The sequence below is a fragment of the Chaetura pelagica genome, unplaced genomic scaffold (genome assembly GCF_000747805.2).
Source record: "Chaetura pelagica isolate M959 unplaced genomic scaffold, ChaPel_1.0 scaffold10, whole genome shotgun sequence".
NCBI lineage: Eukaryota > Metazoa > Chordata > Aves > Apodiformes > Apodidae > Chaetura > Chaetura pelagica.
Genome location: NW_009952263.1, coordinates 1241479 through 1252494, shown reverse-complemented (window position 1 = coordinate 1252494; position 11016 = coordinate 1241479). Strand labels below are relative to the sequence as shown.

Sequence of the window (11016 nt, the reverse complement as noted above, 5' to 3'; positions counted from 1 at the left end):
AAGGGTCCTCATTCACCACTTTGAATAACGCCAAAAAGCTGGTCAGCATCAATACAAAGCTTATATTTTTCACATACTATTAATTTCATCATTATTTCAGGAAATCTGGATTTGTTTGGGAGTTTCTTTGTTGTTGTTTTTTGGGTTTTTTTGGTTCTTGTGTTTTAAAATGGAAATCTGTTGAAAAAAAACAATTGCTACTCAATACACCAGGAAGGCCTCTTCAAGCAAGCAATTACAGCAGAAGATATTAAATAAGTCTTCTGCAATATGATGGGAATGATTTAAGAGGGTTACAGGAAGCTGGAGCCTGCTGTTCTGTGACAAATTATTTCCCTGAGAAAACCCAGTTAGTGAAATATAATCACATCATGGAATTGGTCTTGAAATATCACTAGCTCCAGGGTCTGGAAATCAGCAGCCCCCAGTGACCTTGTATTTAACATCTTTATTCATGATCTAGGAAAAGAAAAGGTAAACAACATAAAGGATAAATCAGTAGACAAGAAGGGCATTCATCTGAAGCAGAGGTTGGCAATGTCAGGTTTGTTTAGTCCATGGGGAACTCGAATGGAAAGAGATCTAAATAGAGAACTCAAGCAGGATGTTATAGGCTACATCAAAAAAAAACCAAGACTGACGAGTCATTTAAGGGCAGGACAGAATGGAGGGTTGTGAAAAGGGAGAGCAAGGCAAGCAGAAGCAGAGGAAAAAATGAGCTTATTGATGTAATTTACTGTGATGTGAGAAGCGCACGTTGCACACCTGAAGCTAAGAGGTCTGGAAGCCCTTTGCTTCTCAAACACTGCCGCACTCAAACATCAGCCCAGATCACCAAGATCAGAAAATGAGGAGTGGAGGTGCAAATTGTACCTTCCCACCCTCTTCATCTTGAAAAATGCGAGTCGTTGTGGCACCATATTGTGAGCTGTCCCCTGGGGCCACTGGCAACCCCGTCAGCCCTCAGGGCAACTCCCAGGGTGTCAAGCAGGTAGGAAGGCCAGCTTCCCGCCATGAGAACCCAAGTGTTTGGTTTGTGGGACCCCAAAGACTCTGTCAGTGGCTCCAGAATGGATTGATTTCACTCACAAGCGAACAGGAGGACCAGGACATTCCAGCACCCTGTTCCCTAGGACACAGAAGACTGTGCCCAGAAGATGAGCAAAACAGGGAGGCTACGTTGTGGAAACCTTAGGCTTGAATTCCATGGCCAAAACTGAGTGGGTAACTGTAAGTGCTTAAAGCAACTGCAAAATCTCTGTACAGTGCTCAGCAACACCATAGGATGCTCATCCCTCCCAGAAGGGACGTGGGCTGGAGGAAGTACCAACTCTTCCCATGTGCAGCAGCATGAGGAAATGGTAAAAGAGGCCACAACCTTCCCAAGCAGAAGCTTTCCAACTACACCCTTCCCTCCCTGTGCAAGAACGCTGCTGGCAAACTGAAACTTAGGCTGAGGGAGCAGCACCCATGGCTTTCCAGCGCAGGGGGGTTTCCAGTGTCCCCCTTCCCGGAGGGCAGGGAGAGGCTGCTGAACACGGTATACCCTGTAGGATAATCCAGAGATGGATGATTGATGACTGTCTCTTTTGGCTTCCTCACACTATACCCCACGTTAGAGCTGCCTTGTATTCCCCGTGGAGCAAGAGTGGCACCTGGTGGCCACGTCCCCCTCGCAGTAGCCACAAGCTGATTTTTTTATTGCTATTTTTTTTGAATGCTCGGCACAGCGCAAATGACAAGGGAGTACTTTGCATAAAGCATCCGCATTGACTAGATCAGTGACAACTGCAACGAAGCCACTGAAGGGTCTGGAGAACGTGTCTTACAAGGAGCGTCTGAGGGAACTGGGGTTGCTTAGTCTGGAGAAAAGGAGGCTGAGGGGAGACCTCATTGCCCTCTACAGCTACCTGAAAGGAGCCTGCAGGGAGGTGTCAGTCTCTTTTACCGAGTCACAAGCAATAGGAGAAGAAATGGCCTCGAGTTGCACCAGGGAAGTTTAGATTGGTGGATATTAAGAAAAATTTCTTCACAGAAAAGGGTTGTCAGGCATTGGAACAGGGTGCCCAGGGAAGTGGTTGGGTCACCATCCCTGGGGTGTTTCAAAGAGCTATAGATGTGCTGCTAAGGGACAGGGCGCAGCGGTGGGCTTGGCAGTCTTAAGTTAACAAACGGACTTGAGGATCTTCAAGGTAATTTCCAACCAAAACAGTCTGGTGATTTTTTGACACCCTTCGTTACGCAAGTAGTGCCAAGCCACGGTTTGTTGTTGCAGCACATCCACTGCATGAGCCTCCCTACCCACATAATTAGGCTCCTGGGAGTAGGAAGGAAGGGAGGAAGGAACGAGGACCTGTCCTAGCTTGTTGAAAATATGTATTATTTATTTCTTGGTTGCTTAAGAAAACAAAATAAAATAAAATCAGAGCTTCCTATATGGGCAGAGATAAAACAAGCCTGGTTCCAATCAGCTACCAAATGTGCATCCCTAGAGATGCTCAGGGCCACATGTGCCTTGGAATAAAATCTTGTTATTCCCCTGTCTGTCTCAAACATTTTGTGCCTCTGCAGGACACGACTTCTGTAATTCCCTGCACTCTGCAACCCCTGTGAATAATAAATGTGCTCTGAGGCAGAACTTCTGCCAGGGGTGCTCCTCACATCACTGACTTGTCTGGCAAGCTGAATTTTTGATGCAGAAGGGCTCTGTCTGAGAGACAAACAGAAAAACAAGCCCACACAAAGCAATGAACCTAAGGCAGCCTGTTTTCATTGAATTCAGATCTTGCTGCTGAGTGGTTTTTGTATGGCTGGAGTGTGAGTGCTTCATTAGAGATCAGAGACTGAAGGGTTTTCTGTCCTCTTACTTCTGACAAAAAAAACTCTTATTGGAAGTTTTTCAGCAGCTGGGCCTCTGTTTCTCTCCTGGGCAGGGTATTTGCTGTCAAAAAGCAGATGTACTCAAACTTCTGCCTTTCCCTGTTTGAGACTTTTTTGTTGTTGCTGTTGCCCAGCTGCCCCTTTCCTGAAATTCACAGGAAAATACAGTCTTTCCAGGCACACAATGTGATAGCACAACCTGTGCTTCCCTAGGAAAAGAGGCTGCGAAGTCTGGGGCTGCATGAAAACAACATCCAACTTCCCAAACTTCCTACAGCTGTTGTTCCGCAGAGAGATGATGACAGCAAAGATGAAGCAATAACTGCCACAGAGCAAAGGTCACCAGGGCTGGCTTTTCTATGTGGCAGGCTCAGCTTCCTGGGCAACACAACTACACTCAGGGAGGGAAATCTGCCTGTTTGGCATTGCACCAGCACAGGCAGAAACCCAAGAAATGGTGATTTTATGTGAGCACTGCCATCAATTTTAATGAAGAGTAGGATCTGCAGGTACAGCCTGTAGATGGCTTCTCTGGCTTTTTTACCCAAGTGACCCCTGAGGTATCAGAAATATGATAGTACGTGCATCTCTGATGTATCCTGGAAGGTTCTCCTGGTGAAGAAAGCAAAGAAGTACTAACATCCTTCCCTCCAAGTTTTTCCTCCTGTCCTGCTCCAAGAGTTGCATCCCTGCAATGGCAGAGGCTGTAAAAGAAAGAGGTAAAAGAAGGGAGAGAGATGCTAGGCAGAGTGTTCCATCACTGGGAACAAGTGCTAAGAATACGGTCATTCAAAGACAACCACATAGGAGTGCAAGATGGAAAGAAAAACAGCTTTGAGGGACAAAGGATTTATTCTTTCTTGTTTGTCCTTGAGATCTGCCCACAGATGGCAGAGGAGCATTAATATTCTTGGTCCATCTTCTCTGGAGATGCAGAGCTCACCCTCAGCCTGCTCTAGTCCCCTCCTCATTTTGTTTCATATGGCTGGATCAAGGAAAACATTGCCAATCCCCTAACCCCAGTCAAGTACCATGCAGCTGAGCTGGACAGGTCTTGCTGCTGGGTCAGAGATCTGCTCACACAGAAGAGCAGAGCCATGGTAAGCCACAGCCCAAGCTCAGACTGCTGTCGTCACACCAGTGCAATGCTGAGGGTCAGTCTCTTCTTCTGACACAGGGATTTTTCTGGTTTAGCTTATGTCATGTTGAAACGGGTTTAAAACAAGCGGGAAAAAAAGCACCACTGCTGTTTCACAGCAAAAACATCCACACAGGCCAGCAGCCTGGTTGAAGGACTGAATTAAATTCACCAGTAATTGCTAAAATGTTTCTGCCCAAAACCACTCAGTGAGGACTTGTACCATGTTTTGCAAGGTCTGTGCAGAAGTAGGAGGAGTGGTACAACAAGGGCCTATTTTGACCTCCATGTCACATGCTTCTTCCACAGCAGATGCAAACGGGGAAATGCCACCACCTTTCTCCATCCCAACACCTCCCAGGCAAAAGCTGCCCTCAGAGGTCAAGACAGGCAACTGTTCTGCTTCTGGGAAAGCACATCTCTACAAGGCACGTTCTTGCTCCGTGGCTGGAGCCAGGAGGTATCTGCTGAGGGCTAATGGTCAGCAGCACAGAAATGGTTACAGACACAGCAGGGCAAAAGAAGAGGCACCAACCTCCTTTGTGTGAAATACACTGCAGGACTCAAATGTAAAGCTATAGGGTTAACAAAGGGCTGGAAAATGCCATCCAGAACTGCATTCATTTCATAGCTCTCCTGTGCTGAAAGAGAACAAAAGGAAGAAAAAAAACAAGAGTGCTCCCAGCCTACAGAAGGTAGAAGGATAGGGAGAAAGCAAATTAACATTAAACTTTAAATAACAATATTAACAAAAAATCAGAAATAAATTGTAAATTGACATTAAATAGCAGGGCTGTCTAAGGGCAGCAGGATACATCCCTTTCATCTCCAGTCTACATTCAATAGTCACAACATCCATGGGTAAAAAAAATACTCAGGTGCTGGACAGCCTGGAGAGACAACCTCCAAGTTGTTTGGTTAGACATGTGTCCCCACCAGAGGAGGACAGCAATGATAACTGGTCCTCTGAAAGAAGGATCACTTCTGTTGGGGGAGATGTCAAGGCTCCCTGAAGCAACAAACCACGGAAATGTCTCACTGACAAAATTCTCTTGACACACAAAACTAAGAGATCCCAGTAATGAAGAAAACTCTTTAGACAAAATTTCCTGTAGCCACTTGCTTTGTATCACCAGAGAATTGTTATCATTCAGAAGAGCTTTACAGTGAGAAAAGTAAAACACTAGGTCATAAAGAAGAAGCCAGATTTTTTATTTACTTTTACAAAGATGAGCAGAAATTCAACATTAAGCTGTTCCCACTGTCCACTCATATACAATAAAAAACCTGGGCCCCAGGTACAGCCTGTGCAGTACAACCCAGCATTCCTCCTATGAAAACTGATGCAACATTTGGCAAGATTTTCAAACCAGTTGCTGAAATCATGCTTGCAAGTACCTGCAGGTTTGTGAGCAGAGCAGATTCCCTTGCAAGCCAAAGTGACCGAGGCCAGCTGCATGCTGGGACTGCATGCATGGGGATCTGTTTGCAAAAGCTTTATCCCACTTTTCATGTGTCCAGACTTCATGCATTTTATATTTTATTTTTTTGTAATAGATCCCCCAGATTTTGCCCCTCCAAAAGTTAAAAGGAGCTCAGGCAGCAAGAAGCCGTTCACAGTCTGCCTGTACAGACCTGGGCTCTAGCAGGTACAAGCAAAAGCAAGGCATAGATACACACCCTCCTCTTTCCAATACCTGATCTGGAGGAGGGATTCACATGGCTCTCCTTTCCCTTTGCCACCTCCTCCAACTTCAAAGAGGACACACCATGCAGAGACATCTCAGGACTGCGCTGAGTGGGCAGCAGCCAGGGAGAGCTCAGGAAGGGCTCAGGACTCACTTTGGCATTGGCCAGAGCCAAAAAAAAAAAGGCAGGTATTTACATGCACAGACACAGCCACTCTAACAGCTTATGTCTCCAGAACAACTGCACATGCAAGTTGCAGAAACATGCAAAACCAGAACTGTAAAATGAACAAGGAATGATGTTCCTCCCGGTCAGAGGGGTTATGAGCCCTACGGGCCAGTGGCTTTTTCTATCAGGCAGGGGAAGGAAAAGAGGCTGAATTTCTACAGGACATCATTGTCCTTGTTTTGCAGGGAAAGAACAAGCCCTGCAACACCATGAGACATTGTAAAATCCTTTGAATGCATTTGCATGAACATGAAAACTCTGCAGACCCCTGGACCTGATCCACTGTATTAAGAAGCCACCACCAGCTGTAACCATCGTGCAGCAAAAAAGGTATCATTTCAATGAAATACTAATTGCAGAGCACATCCTACTAGAGCTGCTCAGGGAGGAGAGAAAAGCTGTGGGGAGGACTGCACTTGTGATTCATTTGCATCAGCTACCCTTATTATTCCTCCAGGTTCTCTTTTTTCTTCTTCTTCAATATTAATTAAAGCTCATGCAGTGACAACTGTGGGGTGGAGAGAGAGTGATGGGGAGGCACACTGAGTGATTGGCAGACATTTCAGCAGGTTTAACTTATCCCACTACATCTTATTTTTACCAAATTTCCTTTTTTTTTTTTTTCCCCCTAAAAAACGAAGAAAAATGTGCTCAGGAATATATTGCATCTCAAGGTAAAAACCTGATGGAAACAAATTCCTGCTTTCTTTGCATAAATAACCCTCTTGCCCACCTCCACGGACAATGCACAAATTGCTGTGGCTATCGAGAGCTTTCCCCCATGTTTGGGAAGCTCCCAAACAGGAGGTGTACTCCTGACTGCTTACTCTGCGTGGGTTTTGTAGCTATACATCCCAGGGGAAACAATGCCTCCAAATTGTTTGGGGCTTCAGACAGGTTAACACAGGTCTCACGTCAGCTGCTCTGGAGATAGCCTGCAACTCCACAACTAATTTCACTTGAAAAAAACACATGGTTTCATTTAACACCCTCCTCTCCAGGACAGTTAACTGTCACCTGAAAAGGTCATGAACCAGCAAAAGTATGAAAACCAGTAGTGTCGCCAAAACCCTGCAGGTTTCTACTTAAATTGCTACAGGAAAAATATTTTGCACAGAAAAATATGGCCAGGGTAGCTCCCTAGGCCCATAATGCCATTTGTCCATGATTTGGATGTCCATCAGCAGAAAGGCTTGAAAAGCTTTCCCTCCAGACCAGATTCACTTCCCTCCCGTGCTGCACCATCAGACTGACCACACTGCACCAAGAGCACCAGAGAGATCCTGGCTCAGGCCCCTCCAAGGGCCATACCTGCAGCCTTCCTGCCTCAGCAGACCTCCCTGGGGCTTTCTTTCCCTCTTATGGCTCATGGCAGAAGTATTTTTCCTACATCTCAGGCCTGAGAGTATGAAAACAAAGAGCATCTAAGCTGTGCCACCCCACGGTGCTATGAAACCATGCAGAGGCTCATTCCTAATGAGCACCAACACTGGCCTTTCTGTCTTTGGATTAGCAATTAAAACCTATTTTTTTTCCTGACAGTAGGCTTCAGAGTTAACATTCCCTCTTTAAAGTATGCTTTGTGCTCTCTGCATACTCAGGAGGCCCCATTTCTATGAGCTGCTCAGTGCTCTGCAGTAGATATTGGCCATCTGACCATCCGCTGGCACAGAGCACACAGGGCACTTTGGGTGCTCTATAAGTTGTATTTTTAATAAAGGTTTTAGTAATATTTTTTTTAAAAAGGCTTAATAAAAGCCATTGGGAGCAGAGGTTTATCTTTTCCAGATAGTTCAAAACTAAAGCTTACTGTGACACTGACCCACATCATCAGTGTTGGCCCTTTCAATCCAGCTCTCATGTCTGTTGCCTTCATGAATACTTGAGAGGCTCAGAGTGCTGTTTCTAAATTGCTGTGGGCCATGCTGAGGAAGAAATGGGCTTCAGAAGTGCAAATTGATTGACTCAGTTCAATTTAAAATTAAACACCATACATCCTACGTTTTACTTCAATAGCATTTGAATTAGCATTATCTGAGACCACATCTGGAGGATTGTGTCCAGTTCTGGGCTCCTCAGTTCAAGAGGGACAGGGATTTACTTGAGAGAGTCCAACAGAGGCTACGAGACTGATTAAGGGACTGGAACATCTGCCTTATGAGGAAAGGCTGAGAGACCTGGAACTGTTTAATCTAGAGAAGACTTGACTTAGAGGGATCTTCTTAATGTCTATAAATATCTGAAGGCTGGGTGTCAAGAAGGAGGGGCCAGTCTCTTTATAGTCGTGCCCTGTGATAGGACAAGGGGCAATGGATGCAAACTAGAACACAGGAAGCTCCACCTCAACATGAGGAAAAACTACTGTGAGGGTTGTGGAGCTGTGGAACAGGCTGCCCGGAGATGCTCTGAAGTTTGCTTCTCTGGAGACTCTGCTTGGTCACAGAACAGGCTTGGTATTCAGTACCTCAAGACATTTTAATTTGAAAATGCCTTTTTGACTGATTAAATATTTAGAATTGCAAGTGGCAGTCTTTTAAATTAATTCTCACCCCTTAAGTTTTACTGTAGTTTTGCTAATGAAGGCTTTCACATACACAAACCCAGCTATGAGAAGAGGGATTCAGTCTCCTCGTTTGTCAATCTGACTTCAAAACATTTAAGTCTCAATTTTAACAGCAAGAAATATAGAAGTTTCTCCTTGCTCAAAATATACATGCTTTCTGAATGAAAAACAATCAGAATTGTTGTTGAAACTCTGAGTGTTGAGAAAAAATGGCATTTTGGGGGCAGAATGTCCAAAGTTTCAATAATGTACAAAAGATTATGAAAGGCTGGTTGGGGATTTTTTCTAGAAGAGGGTTGTTTTGAGACGAAAAGGTAACAACTGCTACGTGCTTCATTCCAATTCCTACATCAGATTTCTTCTGTTTACAAAGAAACATCAGGCTTGGCTCACAGCAAACCCAAACGGTCAGTTTAGCACGAACCAGTGCCTGGAAAACCTGCCCTTCAGCAGGCTTGGTTCCTGGGACTGCCTGATTTTGGGGTACACGAAGCTGTGAGCTTTAAACAAAACCCAGGGGCCCTCTGGATACCACTCCTGTGGGACCCCTACCACCTCACAGTCTTCTCTGCCTGTTTGCTTGAAAGTGGCAGAAAGTTAGTTACCTCTGAAAGCTCTTGCTTTCTGTCACCTCTGGTTGCCAGCAGCCAATGGTCCTAAAGCTGCTGGAACTCCTCATGGACTTTGCACTTCCTTAAGGGAAGGGGACTAGATTAGATTTTCGACTAGATTAGAATTTCTTCACTGAAAGGGCTGTCAAGTATTGGAACAGGCTGCCCAGGGCAGTGGTGGAGTCACCATCTCTCAAGGGATTTAAGAGTCATAGATTTAGAGACATAGTACTTAGGGATTTGGTTTAGTTAAGGACTTGTCAGTGTTATGTTAACAGTTGGACTCCATCACCTGTAAGGTATTTTCCAATCAAGGAAATTCTGTGACTAAAAGCAGATACCAGAAGCAGAATTTTGAATTTTAGGTTCAGCTACTTGCTGTTGAAAGGAGTAAGGTTGAGGAAGTCTTGCTGTATGATCCTCAGACCAGTGTAGGAAGTGAACACAACAATTCCCTTTTGCCCTAAAGTATTTATTCCTATGTAAAAAAAAACCAAAAAACACAAAACAAACCCAAAAACAACTCTAAAAGAAAACTGCCAGTTCTGAAGGGTCAGAGCAACACTTTATGATGAATCTGAGTTTGCCCTTCACTGGAGCAGGGATTCAAAGGGAGTGCTGCACATGTCATGAGAGAAGGGAGCTGCTCGGGCTCTCCCACTCGCTGCTTTGCCCTCTCTGTTGCCAGAGGAGGAGGTGCCCCGAGCCTGGGCACTGCCTGCCAGGGATGCCACACTGCATCCTGCACTGGCTGCTCTGCTCAGGGCTTGACATGGGCTGGGGGCTGCTATAACAGCACTCATGAAGGGTGCCTCACCATTCATTGCTACAGGACTGTTCATTACAACCCTCCGTGGGCGTTTTGCTGTGCTGTGTTGGCTGTGTCACATGTACCCATGTACACGTTGCTTCATCAGGTCATGCTCAGGGGTAGCCAGTGGCAAGGCCTCCTCCTGTCCCACTGCTCATGGGAGAGAGAGAGGAAATGCCCCCGTGCTCTTGCAGTTCTGCCTGCCTGGGTTTCTGCAGCGAGCAGGGCGAGGGGCAGCTCTGAACCCTGCCCATGCAGGGGGGCAGGAGGGGTGAAGCCCCCAGGGCAGCTGATCCCAGCTGGCCAACCCAAGGATTCCATACCATAGAATCATAGAATCATCATAGAATCACAGAATCCTAGGGGTTGGAAGGGACCTCGAGAGATCATCTAGTCCACCCCCCCTGCCAGAGCAGGGTCACCTAGAGTACATCACACAGGAACTCATCCAGGTGGATTTTGAATGTCTCCAGGGAAGGAGACTCCACAGCCTCCCTGGGCAGTCTGTTCCAGTGCTCTGTCACTCTCACAGTAAAAAAATGTTTTCAGATATTCACCTTGAACCTCCTATGCTCCAATTTACACCCATTGCCCCTTGTCCTATCACTGGTCATCACTGAGAAAAGCCTAACTCCAACCCAACCCTCACCCTCACCATAAACAGGGAAGCTTGCGAGGACGTCTGGGGCCTGTACCACGGCTGCCTTCCCAAGGAGGCCCCATCCCTCTGGCTGGTCGCCCCTCGCTCCAGGCCCCCGCCCGCCGTGACCCCCGCGCTCCCGGGAACGCGGAGCCGCCAAACCCCCTTCCTTTCCGACACTGCTCCCCGAAGCGGGAGGCCGGGCCAGGATCCCGCGGCCCAGACCCGGTAACAACCACCACTGAGCAGGCCCTCCCTACTGCAGCGCTGGGGATTCTCCTCCCCAGCAGGGCTCCGACCTGTCAGCCCGACACCCCGACTAACATACACCCGAAAACACGCGTATCTCATGTCTGAGTTCCCAGAATGCTTTCACGCAGTCATTTAAATTAATTTAATGGATTTGGCTATATTTGTAATTATGCCTGCCGAGGGTCTCCTGGTGGTGTGTGTGGG

The 11016-nt window shown here is 46.5% G+C and overlaps 1 protein-coding gene across 1 annotated transcript in view; it reads left to right on the top strand.

Annotated features, from left to right (window-relative positions):
• Positions 1 to 898: 898 nt before the first annotated feature.
• The window catches only part of GGCT (gamma-glutamylcyclotransferase), a 19281-nt gene continuing 9163 nt past the window's right edge, over positions 899 to 11016 (top strand). The window contains exon 1 of the mRNA XM_010007605.1: positions 899 to 991. Within this exon, the coding sequence (XP_010005907.1) occupies positions 899 to 991 (93 nt within the window). The remainder of the gene's footprint in view (positions 992 to 11016) is intronic.